At 36.6% G+C, this 26,987-nt stretch overlaps 1 protein-coding gene across 1 annotated transcript in view; it reads right to left on the bottom strand.

Annotated features, from left to right (window-relative positions):
• The window catches only part of CLCA4 (chloride channel accessory 4), a 42,250-nt gene extending 17,065 nt beyond the window's left edge, over positions 1-25,185 (bottom strand). Inside the window, 15 exon segments of the mRNA XM_032867267.1 lie at positions 1,683-2,048; positions 2,411-2,644; positions 3,616-3,786; positions 5,606-5,873; positions 6,468-6,683; positions 9,155-9,261; positions 10,763-10,940; positions 13,466-13,497; positions 13,500-13,692; positions 15,920-16,138; positions 16,494-16,671; positions 18,485-18,593; positions 20,391-20,538; positions 20,690-20,830; positions 25,030-25,185. Coding sequence (XP_032723158.1) covers positions 1,683-2,048; positions 2,411-2,644; positions 3,616-3,786; positions 5,606-5,873; positions 6,468-6,683; positions 9,155-9,261; positions 10,763-10,940; positions 13,466-13,497; positions 13,500-13,692; positions 15,920-16,138; positions 16,494-16,671; positions 18,485-18,593; positions 20,391-20,538; positions 20,690-20,830; positions 25,030-25,185 — 2,716 coding nt within the window.
• Positions 25,186-26,987: the final 1,802 nt, after the last annotated feature.

Genomic DNA, 26,987 nt, shown 5'->3' with positions numbered 1-26,987 from the left:
TAGATTCCCCATGAAAGGCAATAGCCCTGAGGTTCCTTTTCCAAACCTATACTTTCTTTGGTGATTAACTAGATCAACTATTAGACTATGAATGATGCCATGGGGCCATTAAAGAAAGCCCATGCAGAGATCCCATGTTATATATACTATCACCAGTTGATTCTAAACTACAGCCAGGATTGGCTTCATGGGCATGAGACCTGTGCATTTGCACAGAGAATAGGTCTCATTCAATGCTTTGCCATTGTCATCTTGAAATTCTTTTTGATTTTGAACAGGGATCCCTTATTTTCTCTTTTGTATTAGGCCCTTTGAATTCTATAGCCTATACTAACTCTAACAATGTAACCATTCAGTTATTTGTCTGATTCTTACTAATTCAACAATTAGCGACTGATATAGATCTGAAAATAAAACTAAACTAGGATTTAACCTGGAAGTCTGACCTGAGAGCGCCCTACTGAGACCTTCCTAAGCATAGCTTTTATGCTGGAACATCAGGGAGGATAATAACCTGGTTGGTGGGCTTTGGTTTTAGAGCAGGGGGGTGGGTAGAGAGGACATAGGGAATGTCTGGTTGTCACATATTATTTCTATTGCCAACATAGAATTTTAGGCTTTTATTCCCTGCTTGGTAAAAGGCCAGTTGTCTTATACTTATCCCTTTCCTACATTTTCTCCATAAAGCTTGTAACTATGGCTTTCCACTGTGCTGAAAGAATTCCTATGTAAGAGACTAGGTGCTTTATGTCCCATGTTGTTTGTATCATTATGGTCTCTGGCACATCTGGCCATGGATTATAATGTGAACTTTAATGCTCTTCCCAATCTACAGTCTCTCTTTAATTGATTTAATTTAATTAATCTCATTTATTACTTTGGTGTAACTTTTAGGCCATAATTGGAGTAATAATTAAAATGTTATATTTTAAATTTTTTAGTTTTCTTTCTTCATCTGAAAGCAAGGGCAAAAGATAGTACCTTCAGTAATTCTTTCCTATAATAAAAGAAAAAGTACACAGGGAGGAATGGCTTTTTAAGTGAAAAGATATATATATATATATATATATATATATATATATATATGAATGATTGTATTGAACTGAAATCAGGAAAAACTGTGGTTTGACAGATGGTTATTGATTTTTATTTACTAGTATTTTCCATGTCAATGAATTATAGTAAACATGAACTTATTCATGTTGTATATATATTAATATATAAGTGGAGACTTTAGGTGAAAGCAATAATATCAATTTAAACTTAAAAGTACCAAGACCAAATTTATTTTTTCTCACGTATTATTTACCTGCTCTCCTACACTTGAATTTTGACTACTGAAATAGATAATTTTAACTTCTTGACAGAATTTGAATTATTGTTCTAGATAACTTTTGTATCAGATAATCAACATGAATATCAGGTATCAATATAAAAAAATCTTTATTCATCATTCTTTATGACAAATAAATAAATAAAACATTTGAACTTTAATATTAACTTATCAACTTTCCAAGTACCCCTGGACATTTATATTTAATCAAAGTATCCCTTCTAGAACACTTAAAATTATTTTTATGAATTCATGGTCACAAGAATGAACTTAGAAATTCAGTTTTTTGTTGATGTTTTTTAAAATCCTTTTCTAGGTCTTCTTGAAATTTTTTTCTTGTGTATGATACAAATGGTGGCACTTAAAATAATACTAACAATTGCCACAGATCCGACCACTAACAACACCAAAGAAGAAATGCTAATTCTGGAATTAGGATGACTTTCATCAGGACCAGGTTCTGCTTGAGGAATAAATAAAGCTACTTGTGCAATGTTGGATAGTTTTGATCTCAAATTGCTTTTATCCACACTTTGAATGGCAATAAATATGTGAGTTGTATTTTCTTCTGAGATATTTCCTGGTTTAAATGCAAAGGTTTCTTTGGAGTTGGCCTCGTTTGGTAACAGATCAGTAGTGTTTACTTGGAGAGCATTATCAAAATTGTCTCTTAGGTCCAGGATACGTCCACTTATTCTTATGATATACTGTTCAGCTAAGAAAAAAAAAAATTACATATAGCTTAGAAACTGGAGAATATCATGTTAAATTCTTTTTTATCCATTCTCCTCAAAAATGTTTAGTTGTGCAAAGCTTATACTCATAGCCAAAGTCTTAATAATTTTTCAGTGAAAGCTTAATTGATTTTTAAACTCCTAAATGCTATCTTCTTTGTTTGAAAAGTGGTACCACTTTATAATGTGTCATGTTTGATTGATTTGAAAATATCAGATTATAAAATTAATACTTCACTGAGCAGTTAATTAAAAATTCTTCTCCTCCCATCTACCCTTATACCCTTGCTTTTGCCATGAGCACCTTTCACTTAATCAACAGTACATGTCATTTCATCCTTACCTTTTCCAACATCAAAATTATCTCCTGGTGCTGTCCATTTTAGACTGATCTCATCCCCTTCAAAGGTGGCCTCAAGGTCTGTGATTTGACTTGGTGGGTACAGGTCAGGCAAGGGAAGTTTTGAAACATTTGCAATCACAAATGCACTTCCAGATGCTGTTCTAGTGAAACTCTCCAAGGCTGTTTGAGTATCCTCATCAATTTCAACTCTTGTTGGATTCCCTTCAATTTTTCCTGTATTAAAAATTTGCAGTATTTAATGAGCAAGTCTATACTAGTATTTTTAGAACTAAATGAATTGAATTCCTCATTCTACATTTCCCTGCTCTTCCCCTTTTTTCATATGTAGTGAAATATGAAATATACACAGTCACATTTTACTAAGTTTCGTGACGAAGTCATAAACATCCAATTGGTGGCAGAATGTTTTCTTTAGCATCCTGACCAGGATATTGTGGGATAGAACCGGATAACAAATCACTTTAGAATTAAGGCTGCACTGAATGGGAATAATGTTATATAATTCAATATATGTCCTTTAAAAAACAATTGCTTTATTTCTCAAATTATTTCCAAGCTAGGAGTAAACCTGGGGAAATTTTTACTGTTTCCCTTTAAAACATTTGTGCCAGGCTTCTCTCTTCCTCCCTGCTACAAGTCTAAGGAATAATACTTCAAGTTATATTCCGATTACCAACAGAGAACTCCTAAAGGTCTTAAGATAAGGGACAAGCTGAAGGAAAGCTAACAAAGAATGCATTCTTAATCCAAATAGTCGTCATCTTACTCTACACATTTTTGCTTTTGACTTACTAAAAACATTCAAAGTAAATATTTACTTATTTAGTATCTTTATAAACTGAATCAGGTATCTATGTAACCCAAAAAATAAATTCTGCCACAAGTGTGTATTTAGGTACATAACACATTAACCTGTTTTCTTCATCTTGAGTTAGAAATTTGATATATTGTTGTTGATGTTGTTTTGGTGCTCCAAACTAATATATAATGGCTGACATTTATTGAGTGCTTGCTAGATGCCAGACCCTATACCAAAGCTTAGGTTATTTCAGAGGCAAACACAGTATGACTGAGAACTTCATTTCAGAAATGAGAAAAGCTGTACTTTGAGTTGTAAAATTTTCGAAGCTTTAATCATGTTAACTCACAATTATTCAAGCCAGATATCAGATATCATTACTTACCATCCACTACCCATCCTGGTATATGTGCAGCTCTAGTCAGTGGATGCCTTAAGTATTGTGTAGCCACATTTGTCCCTCTGTGAGCCCGTACTTTTAAGCTATATCTGCCATTTTCTGAATAAGCTATAAAACATCTGGAGTACACCCCATCATTCTTGAAAGAATTGGCACCTTCTTATAGAAATGAAGGAATAAAGTACTATTGTAAAGAAAAAGAAAAAAATATGCATTTTCTAAGCCAAGCATATGGACTTTATAAGCATATCCCCTCAATCAGGCTATTTTGTGGTTGACTCATTAGGGAATATTTCCATTATGCTTTACCAATCAGTATCTTGTTAAATCGATATACATTTGTGTTATATATATGCATATATATATAAATCATGTACTTATATATGTGTAGTAAATACCTTCACTTTATCAGCTTCTATGCAGACTATTATAGTACTCTTCTTACTATATTTTAGCCAAATGGTTTTCTTGCAGCTCTTATCTAAACACATAATTATCTCATTTCCTGTTCAAATCAAAAGGATCCCCACTAAAGAAAAAGCATCTGCGTAGGATTTAATTCTTATGACTTACTTTGACTTCAGCTACTTTTTGTTTTGTTTTGTTTTTTTATATCCTTAACTCTTGCTCTATGATCCATTAACTCCCTGGTCTGGTGGTGGAAAACCCCCATTTATTATTAGAATAAACATTTAGGTGAGCTAAGGAATATTGTATCATAATTATATTTCTTGGTATCACCAACACTAGAGTTATTCATCAAATTGCAAACACATTTCTCGGGGGTTCAACCCTCTAAGACAGCAGTTCTTGAAATGGTATCCTTAGACAAGCACCACCTGCATGCCTCTTGATCATATTAGGAATGCAAATTACTTAGATCTTCGAGGGAAGGGCGTAGCATTCTGTGTTATAACAAGCCCTTCAGGTGATTCCTTTGCATGCTAAACTTTGAGAACTCCTGCTCCAAGTCATTGTTTATCACCAACACTTTCTTAGGTAAAGGCATACCTGTAGCCATCTGGTGAAAACTTGAGAAATGAAACAAGATGCAGCTTAAGTTTTAATGTAGCATGTCAGGGGTTGGGAAAAGAGGCAAACTCAGGAAGAAGTTGAGGGAAATATTATTATACCAGATGATGGCACTGAGATGCACCAAAGAACATTTTTACCTTCTAAATTTTTCACAGGACATATGCTAGTTGATGATAGGATTATAAATTGACTGAATTAATTACATTGCAAAAGCTACTGATAGAAAATTCTGACAACTCAAAAGGTTATCAGTATGGTAATTTCCTTGCTCACTGCCCTCTCAAAAGAAGGATCAGTTCCCAGAACAATCCAGAGTCTGGGAGAAAGGTACTGTTCACCCATACAGACCAGCGAGACAGAGCATGGCCAACTCTGTGTCTTGTTTTCTGTCTTTCAGACCTGGTATCTGATGCTCTAGAGATGTCTGCATCTGTTTTGGTGGTTCTACCTGTCCTTGGGCCTCAGTTCCCAAGACTACGTGTTGTACTTTTTTCCAGCTGCTGGGAATTACTCTTACCTGTTCCCCTCTTCTCTGCCAGGGGCGCAAGTTCTATCACTTAACCCCATCTGCTTGCTTGTGTTTCACTCACTCCGCCTGGGCTTTCTTAGTGGTTTGCGCCTAAGAAATACTTGTTCAGAATTCTTGGTGTTCTCAACTTCCTGAATCAGACTTTCCTGACTGATAACAGACATTGGTTGTACAGATGACAAAATAATACTGACAGTAAATAACATTTATTGAGTGCTTACTATATGTAGGACACTTGCTATGTACTTCATAGGTTTTATGTGGACAGAATTTCCTGCTGGTCCTCCTGTTCATCCATAATTTACATCAATTCTTCTGGTGTCTGTCCTACTGCCCTATACTGCTGCAGGGACCCATAACATATCCTGAGTTATGAAATTACAGACTTATTCATAAAAAACTGCGAGTTACCTGCACCATTATCCAAAAGTTCCAAAACTTCCGTTTTTCCATTATTTGATTCAATGGAAGCAGTCACTTTGGCTCTAAGAACTGGAACATTCCCTTGTAGAACTTCTGCATAGACAATCATTGGGCTGGGAAAACTGTTTGTGTCTTTGTTCATTTTAGCATTCACTGTGATTGGAGGCACAGAAGAATTGGCTGCCTGAGAATTTACTGTAATAGTTCATGTTTCTGGGTATGCTTTGGCTTGAAGACTGTAAGTCCAAACACCCACCTAAAAATTCAGCAGAAATATAGTAAGTAGTCAAAATCAGGCTTTTCTGTGTTTTCACTATCCAACTCTGAAATACATTTTATAAGCATGTTACTGAATACACAGGTTTTCGAGAGTTTTGAGGGTAAAGGAGGAGAACTGAGGCAATTTAGACAGGGCATCCTGGCTATTGTCATGCATGATGTCCAAACATTGGGAAATCTCAGCTGGGAAAAATAAGTTTGGGAAAGTTTGCCTTGATCTTGGCCTTATTCTTTGACCTCAGTGTCCATAGATCCTATGATCTGGTGGTGGTAATAAGGAATGACTCTATAGCTATCTAAACACCAACTTGCACAGATTCTCCTTTCATTGCCTCTTTAAAGTTCTTAGCCTACCTAATTTGTTTTCCTTCTGTTTCCCCTAATGCATACATTCTTTTTTCCTTTTTCCTGCTATCATAATTTTGGAGACCACATAGGCATAGGAATTACATTCTATTTTATTATAATTTTGAAGATGATACAAATATCGACACCTATATTTGTTATAGTAAACAATGTATTTTCAGCTATAAAACAAATGTGGGAGGAAGCCTAAAAGCTAACTGCTTACCTCTGCAATTCCTGGAATACTGAGATAGGCCATTTTGGAAACTGCATCCACTGTGAAATTTCTCATTGGTGTTCCATTTGGATCCCAGAGAGAAATAATAGGAGCCTGTCTGGTCCATGTGATGAGAAAGAATGTGTCCTTTCCCACAGTGCCATCAATTATTACAGTGCCATTCATCTAAGGATTATTGTTGAGTGTTAATCCCATACTTTCAAACTGTTTAAATATATTTTAAGAATTAATGACTGGAGAAGAGAGCAATTTTATTCTGTTTTCATTTTTCATGAAGTTTTAAATTTCTGGCTTGAGAACAAGCTTATATAGTGCATCCTACCTTAGGCTTGTGATCTCTCTGAAGCTGACAGGGATGTGACAGTCAGATAGTGTGAAATACAGAGTCTCAGGAAAGGATAGGGTATAATAAAAGCTTTAAAGCAGGAGAATGGGTTTTATAGTTGGAGATATGACCCTATTATTTTTTTGCATTGTCTTGGCAAACACCCACTCAAGTCTTTAGCAGTGAAGGGTGCTACAGCTTCAGAGAAGAGTTAGCTGTAGGGTATAGACGTGTGTGTGTGTGTGTGTGTGTTATCCTCAGTTTTATCCATCTAAATGATGAACTATAAAAAAATACTTATTGTGGTGGCTAGAGTATTTGAGTAGAGACACAGTAAAAAGGGGCCTCAAGAGAGACAATTAGGACCAGCAAATGATGAGACAAAGAAACATGGATTTTTCTCCTGATGTGAAATCTTGAAATAATTTTCACAAATGAATGGAATGAGTAGCATCAGACAGTAAACATGTCCAACAAGAGTGGAAAGAGGACAAACTGTGAGGATTAGAATCCTGAAAAGAGATGCGAAAGATAGGATGTTCTCTGAGAGGAGCTTTGAAGAAAGTTTTTCAAGTCTTTGTGGGTGGCTCTTCATCAAGGAAAGCCAAGTCTATCCAGTGACCAAGAAGGTGCTTTCCCTAAGTGTGTCATTTTAGGAATGATGGGGAGTGTCTTTTCTATTCTAAACCAGTCTTAAAACAAAAATATTTTCACACCAGTGCTGATAGAAGAGAGTGAATTCTACCACTGAGACATCATTGTAATGACAAAAATCTCAGTCCTATGTGAAGTGAGCATGTGTTTGAGTGGACCAAGTATTATCAAGTTACATCTGAATTGAGTAACTTTTTCAGGTACCCCAGGAGGAAAGTCTAAGAAAGTTGGAAGGCTTTGGCTACATGGTAGTACTAGGGGAAAATGACTGAGTAAAGAGTGAGATGCAGCCTTTTCTCTGTATTCTAGCTGCCACCATCCAAATTCAGGTTCCCATCTACTCAGATTATTGCAACATACCTCTAACTATCCTCACTATTCTCTCCCAAGACCTGTTTTATTTTTGTTATTTCTCTACTTAAGGACCTATAGGCAGTTCAGGTGAGGGGAACAGAAATTTCTGCCCTTTCCACATCATTTAGAAAGCCATTCTTGAAACTTTGAGCATATTCTGCATGCACATGCTTCCTTTCTGGATGATATCCCATATTTCGTTCTTACTTTTAAAACCCCTTTGGAATATTCCATTTTAATGTCCCACCATCCGCTCAAAATCCAAGGTTAAAATAGAGCAGAAAATAATAGCCTCAAAATCACTTCTCCCTGTTTACATGTCAATTTTATCAGCGTTTTCTCAGTCATCCAGATTGAAACCTTCAGAAATGAACTTTATTCTCTTTCAGTTTATTCTCCATACACTGCCAAGCTAGATCTCAGATCAATTTTTAAACTATTTCCAGGGTGAGGCTGCAAACCCAACTTCCAAGCCAATCTGCACATATTGTCTTAACTCTGAATCTTATACCTTCTTACTCTTTATTGTTGGAGAATAGAGGAAAATAGATTTGTTTTGGTGATCATGGCGAGTTGTAATGTGGAAAGTGACTTAGTGAACTGGAAGGTGAAATTACATGATACACAGGTGGTGGGAATGGATATTGATAGAAATAATTTTGTAAAAATATTTTGAAGGAAACAGGCTGTGTTGACATTTTAAATGAGATGTGAATGAAGAATGAAGAAGGAAGTTGTCAAAATTTTTTAATCTAAATAGAAAATGGTGGTATTGTTGGAATACAAATGAGAAAAGAAGTAGAGTTCAGAAGAGAGATGAATAAAATAAAGTCAGAGAAAAAAGTGGTTGAAGAAGTAAGATAAGCCCTAAATTTGTAGATATGCAATGATTATTCACTTTTTTCTGATAAATTATTTCCAAGATATTTTGTTTCCATTTCTAAACTGGGTTCTTAAACACATTCATCTAATTTAAATCTAATTTACAGCAGTGACAAGTGGAGGAAATCTTGGAAGTGTGAGATACTTTTATGCATTCATAGACAAATGAAAGCTATATTACGAGACAAAGTCTATTTTTGGCAGAAAATTTAACATTGTTGAGTTTTGATGTTATCCTTTAACCAAACTCTGTGGGAAAAGAAAAAATATATATACATATATATTTCACTACTTAATTTAGTCATATTTAAAAAATAATTTCTATTTCATACTGAAATTTTAATTTTAATTAAAAGTGTACTTTTAGAAAAATATAGGACTCAAAACTTATAACAACTGAATTATTTGTTTGGTTATGGCTAAATGTAAGCACAAAGACCTGAGGAGTGGTGACTCTGACCTGAAGAGGCTGTTGGGAAAGATCAGTATTTCCTGATGCAAGAGCCCTGAAAGCATCAATGAGGCCGTTGTTCTGGGCTTCATCAGAAGCATAAAAATGGTTTCCTCCTAAGATGCAAATACATTAAGTAGGCTGCTTTCTAGAAAATATATACCTATCACATTTTAGTGATTAATAAGGTAACAGGGTAAACAAAATCATAGTTTCAGTATATATTATTAATATAGAACAAAGTCAAGTATGTGTAAAGATTAACAATAAAATGTTAATTTAAAAAACTGTCATAACTAGGAAAAGTAAGCATTCTTTATATCCTACTTACAGAAATATTCCTGGCTGAAATGTGTGAAATAATCACAGAATATGAAAGAAGATGTTATAATTCCATGTATTAGAGCTCACAAACTGTGCAGCCCTTTAGGGTAATTATTGACTCTTAAGATACAGTTATGGTGGGACGCCTGGGTGGCTCAGTTGGTTAAGCAGCTGCCTTCGGCTCAGGTCATGATCCCAGCGTCCTGGGATCGAGTCCCACATCGGGCTCCTTGCTCGGCAGGGAGCCTGCTTCTCCCTCTGCCTCTGCCTGCCATTCTGTCTGCCTGTGCTCGCTCTCTCTCCCTCTCTCTCTGACAAATAAATAAAATCTTAAAAAAAAAAAAAAGATACAGTTATGGTAGTTCTGGCCTTCAGATTTTTCAGCCAAAGTGGGTCAGAATCCGTTCAGAAAGGTTGAAGAGCTGTCATGCTGAGGTATCCTGACAATAACTGGCAGTGGGGAGATAGAAAAGTGGTATGTAATAGACAAATTGAGATGGACGCTGGGACAGAAATAAATTTTATAACAGCCGTGAAAGTACTTTGAAATGATGGAAGTTTGTGCAACTAAGCATTAAAAAACAAGTATATATTTGGTAGTGTTAGAAGTCAACCCAATACAATAATTAATATTCACAATGTTATAAATTTTGTTTATTCTACTACTGTTTAAGAAGGCACTGAAAACACGTGATCCATTTTCATTCAGTCTCTGTACCCAAGATAACATCTACCCTGTAGTTCATCAGGAAATCTTGTTATTTAGATTTTTTTCAGCCTGAGCCTCTGTTAATCCCATCTGGCCCCTACCCCAACCCCAAAGCCTATGCCCTGGTTTCATGGATTTCCCACTATCTCTCCACTATCACCCAACATGATTTTTTTTTTGCTCATGACCTGATCATCTTCTCTCACTCCTCCTGTCTCCAGAAAAAGTAAACACCTTGTTCAAGGCCCAGCTCAGAAGTCACCTCATCTTTCATTCCTTCTTTCTCTGACTCTGTACAACCCTGGGAAAATTTATGGTTCCTCTGCTCACATAGTGCCTTATTTCTATATATTTCTCCTGTCATGAAGGGATGTTATCTGATTATGCTATTTGATTAGTAGTTTTATATGTCTCTCCAGCCAGCTGGACTGTGAGCACCTTGTGAACAGAGATCAGGTCTGGTTTGACCCTGGTTCCAAGGTCTTGCAGAGCACCTACAGGGCAAGAGCTTGAGAGAAAGCAGTGTGAGCCTTTACACTTATGCATTGCTATCAAAGGACTTATATATATGGGTCATATTACACCTGTTATAGCACTCATCTCTATGACGACTTGATCAGCAGATGGTCCCAAAGCAATCAAATGAATGATAGCCCCACTTTGTTTCACTTCATCAATACAGTTCTTTGCAGTGTTATCCTCTCCATCAGTCAGCAAGACAATTTCAGATCCATCTATTTGAGGGTATATTTCTCTAATTACCTGCAGATACAATCAGAGCATAACTATTGGTGTTCCTAGACCAAAAGACTTACAGGATACTAGAAAAAATGTGCGGAGAAAATAAAAGTGTGCAGAAAAGAAGAGATAACGTCTGTTTAAATAATAGAATCTGCAATCAACAATTTTTAGGGGAACTTAAACATGATTTTATTTTCTGTCTGTCTGCTGCAGGGAATGTTTGCTTAAATGAAGTTATGTGGGTGCAGGTTAAATGACAATGACATTTCAGTCTGAGGACTCAGGTCAATCAGATAGCAAAAATATAATTGCAGAATGTAGCATTAAATAGTTCTCTGCTTTCTCTGACCAGACTACACTCTAACAAGACTTCAGTGTATAAAGTTTATTGCATATACAGCTAGGTGCCTTAAAACTCCACCTCTACTTTTTTATTTTTTTAATTTCTTTTCAGCGTAACAGTATTCATTGTTTTTGCACCACACCCAGTGCTCCATGCAATACGTGCCCTCCTTAATACCCACCACCTTAATACCCTCCACCTCTACTTTTAAAAAAAGGTTAATGATTTCAAATTAGGGAATTTTTAGTATGTTTATAAAGAAAAGATATGGAAAGTTCTAAACAGGTCAAGATTAGGAATCTTGTTATATAACTTTTATTTTACCTCTAGTAGTAATGAGCACAAAACTAAGAATATTAGTGGTGCTCAGAGAATACATGAATTTTATTTATTGAAATTGATTTCTATTTGTGGCTTGAACCCATTTCTTATAAAGCCAAATAGTTTGAAACTCAGAGTGCTGAATCTGGGTGCCTATAAGAGAGGATAAAAAGAATTTATTCTTGGTTATAAACAAATGACAGATTATCAGTGGCTTTCATGAACTTGGAGTGGAGGTGTGTGTAGATTTGCAGAAGAGGGTTTGGGTATTATATAAAACCGATGAATCATAGACCTGTACCTCTGAAACAAATAATATATTATATGCTAATAAATTGAATTTAAATAAATAAAAAAAGAAGAGAGTTTAGAATTTAGATATACCTAATAAAGCTGGTGTCAGGGAACAAAGTGACCAGACTCATTGTAATTTTTGCATGTTTTTAGGTGAACAGTGGCTTTTATATATTGTAATATATGTGAAATATGCTCTGACATACATTAAAATCAGACTAAAAGATAGAAAATGCTTTATACATTTATTGCATTTATACAGCATTCCCATCACACTCCCCTACATGTCTGAGTGAAATATATATTTATGAATACATAATGAATATATATATGAATATAATTATGAACCTTATTTTTATTCAAATATGCATGACCATTGTCATTATTATGACATTTGTGAAATATATATTTACTATATAATATTTTTCTGTATATGTAAATATAGCATTTTATTTAATCTTCATAATAGTACTGTGAGATAGGCATTCTTGTTTTTTTATATTTTACAGATAAGTCACTGGGAGTCCAAAGAGTTTGCAAACGTTGCCTAAGATCACATAGTATTAGGTGGTACATGTACTTTGATGTTAAAATTCATGTTCTGACCAGTATTCTTGACCCTCATCATGACTAACAGCCCCTGCTACATCTGCTTTGATAAACTTCAGTTTTCCCCAGCTGAGTGTCATAGAAACTGAAATGAAGATTGGCCCAAAGTGGAATCATACCATATAACGTACTTCATTATCTTAGGAGTTGTCAAGTTTTGCTGCCCAAACATACATATTTATTTAATATTTATTGAATACCGACTACTTCGTGGTAACAAGACAAAGCCCCTGACTTGGTCTGGTTTATATTCTAGTGGCATTTTAATAGTCATTTATTTACCCATCAGTTTATTCATTGATTTACTGATCCATTAAAAAATCATTCAATAATTTTTTTCTATAAGCTTAGTCCTGTGCTTCTTTGTATTAGTCATGTTAAAATTAGGCAGTATGTATGTGTGGCAGCGTTTAACATGAAAATGTCCTAATCATAAAAAAGAAGAAACTACAGTTTGGCTATTATGGACATTGCTGCTATGAGCTTTGGGGTGCAAAAGGGAACAGAGAGGGAAACAAACTGTGAGAACCTTGAGTCCAGGAAACAAACTGAAGGTTGTGGAAGGGGAGGTGAGTGGGGGGATGGGGTAACTGGGTGATGGACATTAAGGAGGGTTCTTGATATGATGAGCATTGGGTGTTACATACAACTGATGTATCATTGAACATTATATCAAAAATTAATGACATATTATACATTGGCTAATAGAATTTAAATAAAAAAAGAAACTAGGTGAATGGATTATGAGGTACAAACTTTAAGTCATAAAATAAATAAGTGATGGAGATATAATGTACAGCATGGGGAATACGGCTACTAATACTGTAATAAATTTGTATAGTAACAGGTAGTTAACTAGACTTTTCATTTTGTAATGCATAAAAATATCAAATCACTAAGAAACTAGTAAGGTATTGTATGCAAATTAAACCTTAATTTTTTAAAAAAGAACAAACTACATTTGCACTATGGTTTGCACCTGAAATGCTGATCTAATTCCAGCACAGATGAAGTTCCTCCATTAGCTTCTGTAGGTAAGCTCTCCAAGAAGTTGTTTCTTTCCTTGCTGCTTATCATTTGGATTAGATTTCTTTTAATGTTGGCAGTACTATCAAAGTCCACCATTCCCACCCAGGATCCATTTTCAATGGTCTGCAGCAGGAAATGTTTTGTTGCTTGATTCATTTGATTTTGGCGATTAAAACCCTGAATAAAAAAGGTCAAGAAAAACAACCAAAGCGTTTTCATTTGGGAAGTAATAGCAGATTACATAAAATGAGTGAATAACATTTGTTGTTAATTTTTTACCAGTAGTAATTAGTGTTATTAAAGAACACAGTTTTCTTTCAATTGATAAAACTGAAAAATATAGTTATGCATATTATGGAACACTTATGGCCTAGTAAGGAACATAGGCTTTAACTAAGCTATTCTTGGCTGCTAAACACCCAAATTAGAGGTGGAGGATAGGGTGGGGGTTGGGTTGGAATTGGGGGGTGGTGACTCACACCTTAGAGACTGCCTAATAACTCCTGGGATCCTCTGTTCCAGTTGTGTCAAGATGAAAACGCTCGGGACACCTGGGTGGCTCAGTTGGTTAAGCAGCTGCCTTCGGCTCAGGTCATGATCCCAGCGTCCTGGGATCGAGTCCCACATCGGGCTCCTTGCTCGGCGGGGAGCCTGCTTCTCTCTCTGCCTCTGCCTGCCATTCTGTCTGCCTGTGCACGCTCTCTCTCCCTCTCTCTCTGACAAATAAATAAAACCTTTATTAAAAAAAAAAAAGATGAAAACGCTCCCCAGATCCCACAGTATCAAACCAGACTATCAAGGACTCCATCTAGAGACTGAAATCCCCCTTCCACTTGGGGACTTCCCAAAAGATGAAACTTACTCTAGCTGCAATCTGAGAGGCCCAGTACCTCTCTCCCCCCATTTCCTCTTCTGCTCCTAACCTCTCCTCACCACTTCCCTACCAATGGATTAAATGGAATTAATTGGAATTAATTATCAAATAACTTTAAAATTCACATCCCTCTTTCCTAGGTGAATGCCCAGGATGTAAGCCCTTTCATGCGTTTGTCTTTTCCAGTCCCACATCACCAACTGATCTGTGGTACCCCTCCACCCCCAACACAATCCAAATCCCTCTGAACTACCTAGAACAAAGTCATCATGAAAAACTGCTCTTACATCTCCATCTTTGAGGGCTTTCTCTCTACCACTTTATTTTACCCTTAAACTTATCTCTACCCGTATCTTGTCCAAAGGAGGTTGCTCATCTTTTCCCAATAAGGAGCTTCCTCTCTCCCCAGCAACACTTCCTAGAACAAATCTATGGATAGGTTTCCAGCATTCTGATGCTCTTTCTGAAACTCTGCTATTGTGGATTATTTCATTCGGCTGTGTTATCTTCTGTGCTTTTCAGTAACCACCCAGGCCCCTTTTGTTGAAGACATTTCTCTTGATCTTTAGCACCCTCTGTTCTGCCTCAAATGTGCCATCCTTCTGGGTGCCTTATCACATATGTCCACTCATTTGTAGTCCATTTCAGCAATTATTTACTGAGTGCTTATACATGATAAACCCTGTTTCAGGCAAAAGGGATGCAAAGATAAGAGAACACTGCTTTAAGTCCTAGAGGAGTTCCTAATCTAGTGGGAGAGAAATGTGTAATTTCAATATAATATGTGGTAATAAGGGTTTGCACAGGTCATTGTGGGTGACTGGCAGAAGGACCATTAGTCCAGCCTAGAGCCCAGTCCATCTCCTCTGGGAGGAAGTTTGAAGAATATGTATGAGTTAACCAGATAATGGGGAAGAGAGAAAATTTTCAACTGTGAACTCTTTAAGGATATGAGTTCTATTCCTAGAGCCCTGCACAGTGCCTTCCATTCACTGAATGACCGAAGAAGGAATGAATGGCTGAATCTGACTGTATCTTCATTATAGTGATGCTTTTTGTCTGTGTCTTTGAGTATAAAGAGGTCATTTATATAGGTTATGCAAATAAGATAAAGCCACATTAACAATTCTCCTGGTTGATCTTGTTCCTTGACTTGGAATGGAGCTCAGAGGCCCTAATCCACTGTCTCCTCATGTCTGTTAAGTGTTTCCAGTAGAAAGCATGTCCATGTTAAAAATCTTTAGTTCTGATCCTAAGGCTTTACTAAAGGGTCTAAAAGTGCCCCTCAATAACCTCTCCATTTTCTGGAGCTGGATCTTGGGTTAGGACTTTTTAACTCTATTGCCACACTTCTTCATTCACAATATTCACAATATTTACAATATTCGCCCTCCTGAGATCGTCACTGTAGGGGTGATAGTACTTAGGCCACCGTGCAACTTAGAACAAGCAGGCAGTGTTCAGAGTGTTCTTAGCTATTCAGTCACTTCTGTGTCCCCATATCCAGGGAAAATGGGCCCACACACTTACACTCATGCTTCCAGACTTACCAAGAACGAAGCACACAGTTCTTTCTCTGATCTTCAGCAGCGAGAAGACAGGTGGAGGGGGTGGTACCACCAAAGATGTTGTGTTTTTAAAATCCTCAGAATTGCTAATCACCTCCCATGTACTTCTGGAATTGCACATTTTGTTTTGTAGGCTTGGAGCTTCTCTGTTATGGTTTTCTTTATTACAGAATTCAACAGCCTAAAAGGTTAATAAAGTGAAAAAAACTTTTTATATACAATGCATTTAAGATTCAACAGCAAATCTGAAAAATAAAAAATATGTTTGGCAAAGATATCATTTATTTAATGAAATAGGATTTGTTTAAGGAATCATATGATAGTAACAGATTTTGAATAATTGTAATAATAACTAACAGTAGCTAGCTAACACTAGTTAGCTAACAGTAGTTGTGCTTTCCATATGCCTTAATATTTAAAGAACTCTATTATTAATATGTCTAATTTGTCAGGTAACCTGCACAATATTTTATAAAGATGATAACATGTCCTTTGAATATAAATATGTGCTGCTAAATTACAGTTAGCATATTTACAGAATTAATACCTTGCATGAACATTATGGATGCCTTTTCAGTTTGATCTTTATCAGGGAAGAACTGGCAATTTTTTTCATACAGTTTTGTCTTAGAATCAATCCTGCATGCTCTAATTGTACAACTGTTTCCTTCACACTTATAAACTCTGTTTATACCAGTAATGCCTGTGGAATATCTGAAAATATATAACAATCGGTCTTTGAGGCAACTTAACAATTAAAATTTTTGAAAATCTTAAGTAGTCTTTCTATCAAGGTCTTTAATAATGACCTGTATAGGGATGCCTGGGTGGCTCAGTTGGTTAAGCAGCTGCCTTCGGCTCAGGTCATGATCCCAGTGTCCTGGGATCGAGTCCCACATGGGGCTCCTTGCTCGTCAGGGAACCTGCTTCTCCCTCTGCCTCTGCCTGCCATTCTGTCTGCCTGTGCTCGCTCTCTCTCCCTCTCTCTCTCTGACAAATAAATAAATAAAATCTTAAAAAAAATAATAATGACCTGTATATCAAGGCCTTTATTCTTATTTATGTACCATACACATCTTATTTTTGACAGCAACACTTAAGGGTTCCTACCAGAGCAATTTTCTGTTTTTCAAGAAATTGCAGAAAGAAATTTTAAGTGGGATGTCTAGTATATGCAAAGGCTGAGTTTCCTGTTGTGATTAAAGCTGCTACTGTCCTGTTAATAATAATGGCTGGAGAATCCCCTTTTCCAAACATTTCTTCTGGGGGGCCTTGTGATGATAAATGCACTGTTGGCACCTGGAAGGGGCAACTTGTGAAAACATTTACTCTTGGTACTACCTCAGCTTGAAGTTCTTTGTAGAATTCTTTTCAAAGAAGTTATCTCCAAATGAATGTGATATGACATAGCTACAAGTGTTTTGGTTTTTCAGGGGTATTTTTATCCAAAGCGAAATATGGCTTAAAGGAAAGATTGAGGTACTGCCCAAGACAGTAGTCTTTACTGGTAGGGACATTTTTGACATAAGTGTTATTGCATGGAATTGGTCACAGGTTGCAGTACTTATGACATATATGCTGGAATGTGAATGTATCCCATCTTTTCAATGTGTTTCCAGTTCAAATTTAAGAAGCAATTACTCGATTTCATTCAGTCATTTAGGGAGTCTCCTAAATATGTGTATGCTTCTATTGCCCCAGAACTCATTGAACATAATGGTATCTGTGTTAACAACCATGATGACTATTCTATAGCAGAGACTAGACATTTAGGGGGAATATGATATAAACAAATGTAATCAATGTAATACTTCTTAAATACATGTGCTAAAACTGGTGGAACACTAGGGCAGAGGAATGGCCTTCAAGGAACTCAAGTATCTTTCAGCTTATACTTTTTCTGATAAGTCCACAGACCCAACAGGGCATCTAAGATTGATTAAGCTGATGGTATCTAATTTAAACCAACTACCAACAATAATTTTTCTCTCTTGATCTTAGAGCTAAGAGGCTCATCTATGATTAACCATGATATTTTTAGATCAGTATATTTAAATGAACTTTACAAATCCCAAGAAATCCTTATCTGCCCCTTTGAAGATTGATTTTTAATTTAGTGTGCATTTACTACTATTTATTAACCATTTTTTTGTTCTTATGTAGTATAAATAATTTTGACTTGGCATATACTGTACAACCCCTTACACAGAATACAGTTTCAGCATACATGAGTTCTGGTAGAGAGGTATAAAAATATGCCAAATTGGCTACCAAAGGCTCTTGAAGTTATGTGTATTTTAAATAGATAGGTAGTTACTTTAAGGTACATTTTCAAAAAAGAAGGAGAGAAAAATAAAGAAAGAAAAAAAATAGAAGAAGGAAACCCAGGAAAGCACTCTTTGGTGACATCACATCTATTATCTGCAATGGGATTAAAAAAAAGAATGATTGGCATTGAAAAGAAATCAATCTAAGGAAATTAAGAAGTTATAACTTAAAGTAATTAAGAAAATTTATATGGTCATGCCTTGTTGCTTCGATTTTTTTTGACTTAGCACCGTGGAAAGGTGCATCTTCATTGTATTCATCAAACACTCCCCAGCGGAGATGGGCCCACTCATGGACAAACAGTCTATCTGTAGGAAAACATTTCAAATAAATGATCATAATCCAAGTGACAAAATTGTTCCTCAAATATTTTAAGAAATTTTTCAGTGAAAAATTATATTTAGGTTTTAGGTTTTCTAGGCAAATGGAACCAGATTAATAAGTGTGAAATCGTACCTTACAGTATGGGATGAGAAAGCCCTCATATCAGTGACTGCAACAGGGATTTGGTGCATGGCAGGTTGCCCTGCCTCCTATGCCCACTTTAGTTTATTAAGAGAGTAGATTTCAGGTTCTTTCATCACAAACATAAAATAAAATAAAATAAAATGGAAAGGATACGTAACTATGTGAGGAGATATGTCAATTAGCTTGACTATAGGGCTCTGTTTTCTCAATCAAGGCATCTGCTGATGGGATTGGAAAGAGTAGTTGTAGAACTTTTTTTTTTTTTTTTAAAGATTTTATTTATTTGACACAGAGAGAGATCATAAGTAGGCAGAGAGGCAGACAGAGGAAGAGGGAGAAGCAGGCTCCCTTCTTGATCCCAGGACCCTGACACCATGACCTGAGCCGAAGGCAGGCACTTAACGGACTGAGCCACCAGGCGCCCCAAGAGTGGTTATAGACCTTGAGAAAAGCAGAAGTTTGAAAATAGCTGCTAAGGGGAAAGGGACCCAAGAATAAGTAAGTTCAAATATTGTTGGGTAGATTTGAGAGCTTCCCTGAGCTTGGAAAACCTGTTTATATAATGATGGCATTAGTTTATAATTTTCTTTCACAGTCTTGGAAATTCATTAATAGGAGCCAAAGGAAACTGGGTGGAAACTCAGTACAGAGGATTTGGCAAGTTGAATGAAACATAAGGATATGAATGGTGAGGGAATTGAGGTATTTACACTTGTAGTTGAAATGACTGATTTTGCTGGATATACCAGCTAGAAAGAGACTATAAATTAGAAAGGTGCAAAGGATTAGAGGTGCCAAGGAGAACAGACATGATCACGATAAAGTTTGAGGGACAGATAAGATTAAGGTGGGATAGGATGATAGAGCTTGTAAGTTAGGTGGGGAACAGGTCCAGGTGACAATAAGGACCAGGGCTAGCTGAACATTTGACAGAGACAAGAGACTTACTATGTGCCCATTGAAAGGTAATGGGAGAAGGTGATTTTAGGATTGAGGAAGGTTTCCTCTGAATGTTACATGTGAGTTGAACCTTCCTTTAACAATGATTTGTATCAATATGCTTTAGTGCATTTGAACCAATAATTTTAACTTTTAGATTGAACTAGATGAAATTATCATTTTTCTAGGTTAGAGTGATCACTTACAGACAGTTCATCTGGTTAAACCAAATAGGTTGAATGATAATATCAGCAACTAACAGCCTATGAGTCTTTTCTTTTGGCCAAGAACTGGCATCCTGAGTCTTTCTAGCTCACCTTACATTTGTCTTCCATGGAAGCAGCTGGTGATTGATTAATATCCAGCTGTGGAGAACTAAAAAATTTAAATCTAAAAAGTAAGCCTTAAAAAATGTATTGTTGTCCTGTGTTCAAATTTCTGTAGACATTGTTCTGACTACAGTTATATAGATCATCCAACTCAGTGTTTACAACAATTCCACAAGGCAGGAAACATTCTATTTACTGTCTTATAGGAAGTAAGAACAAGAGAAAATAGGTCATTTGCCCAAGGTCACACACAATTGATAAGTCAGGATTTGAACCTAGAGACTCTGACTCCAAGGCCTGTAAGCTTAACATGGATTCAAAGCTGCATGTTAGAATCATTTGCAAAACATGTGTTTTGCAAATTCCTACCTGATGGTCCGTATTCATTTTGTTTTTTTCCAAAGATGAAGTCAGGGGTGAAATGAATGTATTCTCCTTTTTCTTCATAAGCTGTGAACTTCCTGGTATATGGTTCATCTCTACCTGGGAAGGTAGGTGGTACAACTAATACATCAGCCTGAAAATGTTTAAAAATATTTTTAAAACATCAGAAATAGAAACATTTGGTTAAATGTTCTAAAGCATTTAACTCTAAACCAATCAATGTACTGCAAAACTGGGGATCATCAGAAAATATAATTTTTTAAGAGAAGCGTTTCACCTCTTATGTGTTTGTAGCTTTCACGTTTTGGCCTCTTGTATTGTGGGTTTTCCTTCCAGTTGATAGGAATTAGTATTGATATATTTTTGAAAAAAAATCTTTTTTCTGTGGCTTCAAAGAGGTAGGTAGAAGCTATAGTCACCATATCCTATTATAAAAGGAAAAAATACATGAGATGGCCAAGTAACAGTGGAATAAATGAACAGGGCTTTATTACAGACATTTCCAAATTTAAGAGTGGATAGACAAAGCATCTGACAAGTGAGCAGGATCTCTGCTACATAGTTCCAGCTCTGCTAACTGTCAGTCCAAAAACACATCTTAATCTTATACATTAAAGGCTTTGAGTTTTCTATAACCCTTCATCAAAAGGCTTTGTTTGGTGTTAAGAAAAATTATGTAAAATGACTTAGATTTTTTTTTTTCCTTTTTAGAGAGAGTGAGAGTGCATGTGTGTGAGCATTGGGGGTTGGAGGGACAGAGAGGCAGAGGGAGAGAGAGAATCTTAAGCAGGCTCCATGACCAGCTCACCCTCAATCACAGAGCTCAATCACAGAGCTCAACCTCACCACTCTGAGATCATGACCTGAGTCAAAATCAGGAGTCAGATACTTACTTGATTGAGCCACCCAAGTACCCCTACAAAGGCCTAGACTTTAGAGTCATCTATTTGGTTCCAATATTGACATTAGCAACTCCTGGGTAATAGAGTTTGGCCAGTTTAACACTCTGAGGCTAGTTTCTTCATCTTTTAAATGGACTAATACAACCTTTCTTTAAGGTGAACATAACATAACATGAAATGAGTTATATAGTACCCTACACATAGGCAGTCAAAAACCTGGTTGGTATCATTACCATTAATAAGTCTTAATAGAGAGCAGCCTTAGCTGATGCAAGCTGAAACAGTCTGTAGAGATGGGACATAAGAGCTTTTTCATTATACTCTTACTCTCCAGGACAGGCAGCTGGATTGGGGGCTGGGGGATAGAGGGATAGAAAAATTCATAGGAGATACAGAGCTTTTTAGAGCAGCTGAAAATATCACTTTATACTCTTCAGTATCCTGAACCCAAAGGTGTAATGATTAATAAGGGAGATAGTAGGGGAAATACATGGATGAATGTTCTTAATGGTGATCTATTCTACATAATCAAAACCACTGAATAACTGAGGGATCCAGGGTGCTGGATGACAATATCAAACTCTTCGTCTTGATGGCAATACCCCATAACAGTGTTGTTTCTTTCAGGATGGGCTCTTCTCCATGATGCTTCCTGACCTGACACAAGCCCACAGTAGAATTATTCTTCCTCAGGAATTCCAGGGCTCTCTGTCTTGTTCTGTTGAAGAGAGTCCAGTATGCTGACTCATATTTATCAGCAACCTGATTGGGTTCAGAGCCATGGAATCAGTCAGAAGCCAGAGTGCAGAGAACTGAAGGTCCAAAGAGTTAGGTAAGACTTAGGAAAGGGGCTTTGGAGATCTCCTGAAGTAGATTGGGAATTACTTCATCACTGACCTAAAGTGGATGAAAGAATTCTTTACCTGTTCCTTAAGGATGCCTTTCCTCATTTTTTGTTTTGGAATATTTAGATATCAGCCAGTTGTCACATTTTCCTTGAAGCAATTGCTATCTATTCTTCTATGAGATAAAAAATATATATGGTGATTTGAATTGTGGTACAGACTGGGAAAGTAGGTTGCTGTATACAGTTGTGTGGGTTGTGCATTGTATAACTCCAGGGGATTACATTTACTTTGTAGTATCCTTAGCTCTGTGCAACTGCCTTAGGTAGTGGTATATTCTCAAGTCATTGAGGGATTTTACAGACCCTGTGTCAGATGACTATGATCCCTTAGGCATAGTAGGGTGCCTAATAATTATTCTCACAGGCTTTCTGAGCAAAATTTCTATTATATTCTTTCAAATTTCCTTCTCAGAATTCCTATAATGTCCTAACCGGATCAAAGATCATTAATATTATCAATATTTCAAAAAAATAAGTACTTTCAAACCAAAAAGACACATAAATAAAAGGAATAAGGAAAATTGACAACTGACATCTCAGATCATGAATTATGAGTAAATTCAGCATGAATCGTATTATGGTCAGATAATATCCCCAAAGTATGTTATTGTCCTCAAATTGGTTCACCAGTTAGAAAAAGGAGTAGTTTTTGTTACCTTATATAAGCCAGAAATCAAACCCAAATTTGTCAGCCTTCAAAGCCTATAGATTGGATCTCAGATGTAATTGTGTGCTACTTAATGTGACCTTGGAAAAATTATTTACTTCTCCAACTACCAGTTTTCTCTTCTGTATAATGTGGATGAGAGATTTTCAGATTTTCACAAGGTTACCTCATAATATAAATGCAAAGACTTTGTAGAGGGTTGGGAAATTGTCAGGAAACATTGTGTAATCTAGAGGTATGTCTAACTACTAATAATTGAACTTTTACTTGTGGTGTTCAGTAGAGGACATTTTAATAAGTTTTTTCCCCCTATAAATAATTCTTTCAAATACTGATTTCCAATGTTCAGAAAAGTTTGAAACTGACTGATTATTCCTGAATACTAAGAAGCCATCATTCAGAATCCGTTAAATTAACTGTATTCAAGCCTGTACTTTTCAGTAAAGAAATCTTTATATTTCCCTGGAATTCAAAAGTTGTCAGTAAATGAACACTGCTATGCTTCAAGAGTTTTTATTCAGAGTGAGTAATGAGTGGCAGCCATAGAGTCACCTGCTCACGACCCAGGTCAAGCACATCAGCTTCTGATGGGTAGCAGCACACACACAAAAGGCTAAATCAGTGAGCCTGAGGATACACTAGTGGAGGAATTGAATGTAAGGAATTAGTAACTGTTGATATCGGGACAGGCAGAGCTAATTTGCGTGACTGTAACACCAATCTCTTTATTATGTGAAATGCTATAATTAGAAGAAACTTTAGAAATCAAATTCCTTGGTGCAGTCTTGGAGAGTTTCCCTTCTCCATCTGCACTTCCTAATGTACTCATTTAGTCCCATGGCTTTAAATCTCATTCTACACACTGATGACCCCCAAATTTTTATCTCCACCCACATTTCCCCCTTGAATTCAGATTCCTGTCTCCATCTTTATGGATATCTAATAAGCATCTCAAATTCAAAATGCTTCATAAAAGTCCTGATCTCTCACCTGCCATTTTTTTCCCCATTTACAGTCATCACCTTTTCAACTGATGATAATTCCATCCTTTTTAATGTTCAGGCCAAAACCCTTGAAGTCTTCCTTGACTTCTATTTTTCCCTCCTCCCCTCCCCCATGCCATATCTAAACCACCAGCAAATCTGTCTATGATACCCTCAGAATATGTTCGGAATTATACCACTTTAATGATCTCTAGCACAATATCCCTATTCCTGGTCACCACCGCTTCTCACCTATAGTAGCTTCCTACCTGGTGTCCCTCCACACCTCTGTGCTGTAATAGAGCCATACCGGATGAATGCTAAGTAGAAGCCCTTTACAGAATTTCTTCAACACTGCAGTCAGAGTGATACCAGAAAACGCATGAAAGAGCATACCCCTCCTCTGCCCAGAATCCTTCCATGGATTCTCATGGCACCCAGAAGAAGAAAAGCCCAAGTTTCTAGTGGTCTGGGCCTCCTGTGTCTCCCATGTTCAGCTCTCCCCATCCTTCTTCCTTGCCATCATCTCCTGCTGGTCACATCAAGCATGCTTACTGCACCTACTGTTCCCTCTTCCAGGTTTTCAATGGGTTCTTCCCTTACTCATCTAAGATTGCCACTCAGATATCACCATCAACAGTGAGGCCTTTCCTGACTGCCATACATGAAATAGTAACCCACATTTTCCTCCCACCCAGCCCCACCAGCACTGCCTATCCCCCTTTGCTGATTTACTTTACTCCATGGCAACCTACTACCATCTGACCTGCTATATTTTACATGTTTTTATTATCTATATTACATAAAAAGAATGTGTACTTCATGAGAGCAAATAATTAATTAGGACAAGGAATTAAGTCACTCTTTTATCTCCCTGACATGTCTGAAGTATTCATTAAGTCAGTGTTCAAGGAACAGACGAATTCAATTGCTCATTTACAGATGAAGAAACTGAGGATCAGGGAGGCTCTGTGCCTTGTCTCTGGTCCTATGGTGAAACAGGATAGAACCCCACCTTGAACTTCCAATTTCCTCTGCCATTCCAACATTATTTTTACTATACCATGCTGCTTTTAAGCTTCTTGCAGCATTCAGATGTTTCCATAATTATTACCTACGTTTTTCCTTCTCCACAATTCAAATAGAAACCCCATTTCTTTCTTACCTTTATCTGTTCAATTATTTTTCCATCTTCTGGCACTCGAGGGTCTATAGCAAAGATAATGCCTTCATAGCCATTGTTACTCAGCTGAACGAGGGAAGTATTGGACTCCTGCAGCAGGTATAGGACTAAGAGGAAGACAAAACTTAAGAACCCCATTGTTCCTGTCAAGGCGTTCCTGGCCCCAAAGTTGGTTTGTTCAAAGGCTTTTCTTTCACTTTGTTTATCTCTCCATATATATAGTCCTAAACCTTATCAATGTTGGGACATTGCCTGTGTAAAGGTCAATGTTATCATATGTAGCAAAATGTTTGACTTCAGTTTACACATTTTATTGCATATTACTATAAAAGTGACCTAAAACAGAGATCTGATTTTTTAAAAAAGATTTTATTTATTTATTTGTCGGAGAGAGAGAGAGAGAGTGAGTGTGCACAAGTACAGGGAGCAGCAGACAGAGGGAGAGGCAAGCTCTCCCGCTGAGAAGGGAGCCCAAGGCCAGCTGCATCCCAGGACTCTGGGATCATGACCTGAGCCAAAGGCAGATGCTTAACCAGCTGAGCCACTCAGGCATCCTGAGATCAGATCTTTTTGTAAAAAACTGCCCATTTTCCTCATGAAATATATTTTCTGTACTTTCTATTTCTGGTTCATTTTCTGCATATAGGAAGACTGTATTTTCTATATAGTACAGTGTGAAAATCAATAAAATTTTCTAATTAAATAAATAGAAACAATAATGGGAATGTTGTTACTCCATTTTACAGAGAGACTTAATAAATATTTAGATTACTCACCAAGGGTATAATTAATGGAAGAGAATATAAGATTATTAAATGTAAATAACACCAAATGAGGTAAGGTGGCCTTGAAGCCTAACCTAAAATTTATTTTATTTTATTTTAAAATTTATTTAAGGATGTCTGGGGGAGAGAGAGGGAGAGATAGAATGCAAGCAGGCCAGAGGGAGAAGGGAAAGAATCCTCAAGCAGACTCCCTATTGAGCATGGAGCCCAAGGAAGGACTCAATCCCCAGGACCCTCCAGATCATGACCTGAGCCAAAATCAAGAGTTGGTTGCCAACTAACTGAGCCACCCAGGCACACCCTAACTTAAACATTTAAAGACTTTGACAAATTAAGGAAGATTTGATAGTTATTAAAGTAAATTTTTAAAAATCCTGTTCATAAAGAATGAATAGAGTGTTTTTAGGCAAGTATATCAAAAGAGTCTGGTATATGCTTGTTATTATTGAAGCAAAGTGAATAATTTTGATAGTTAACATTTACTTAGTGCTTACTAGGGCAGAATTCTCTCAATATTCACTGTAACTCTCTTAAGTATGAATATTATCTTTTTTTAAAAAATTTATTTATTTGACAGAGAGATCACAAGTAGGCAGAGAGGCAGGCAGAGAGGCAGGCAGAGAGAAAAGAGGAAGCAGGCTCCCTGCCGGGCAGAGAGCCTAATGTGGGGCTTGATCCCAGGACCCTGGGATCATGACCTGAACTGAAGGCAGAGGCTTTAACCCACTGAGCCACCCAGGCGCCCCAAGTATGAATATTATCTTCATTTTATGTGTGGGGAAACTGCAGCACACAGTTTCAGTAACTTACCAAGATCACATAGCTAGTAAATGGCAGATTCAGGATCTGAATGCAGGATTTTTACCCTGAAGCCCATGGATTTAATTACTCCACAGTAAAGCAATATGGTTTTACAAGGCAAATAATATAAGATTTTAAAAAAAAAAAAGGGGGAGAAAGGGGGTCAGCTTAAGAACTGTACTGATGGATAAAATAATGTCTAATTCTAAAACAAAAGAACCAGTACACATCAGAAACCCAAAGAGAACTGGAAATAAAAGACCAGAAAATATATTTAAATTAAGAGTTTCAGTAGGAGAGCAACTATGTTGCATTCTGAACAAGTAACCTCCTTACAAGAGGCATTTTATCACC

Source organism: Lontra canadensis, unplaced genomic scaffold, assembly GCF_010015895.1.
Source record: "Lontra canadensis isolate GAN:19392208 unplaced genomic scaffold, GSC_riverotter_1.0 scaffold33, whole genome shotgun sequence".
In the NCBI taxonomy this organism is placed as follows: domain Eukaryota; kingdom Metazoa; phylum Chordata; class Mammalia; order Carnivora; family Mustelidae; genus Lontra; species Lontra canadensis.
This window is presented reverse-complemented; position numbering and strand designations above follow the sequence as displayed.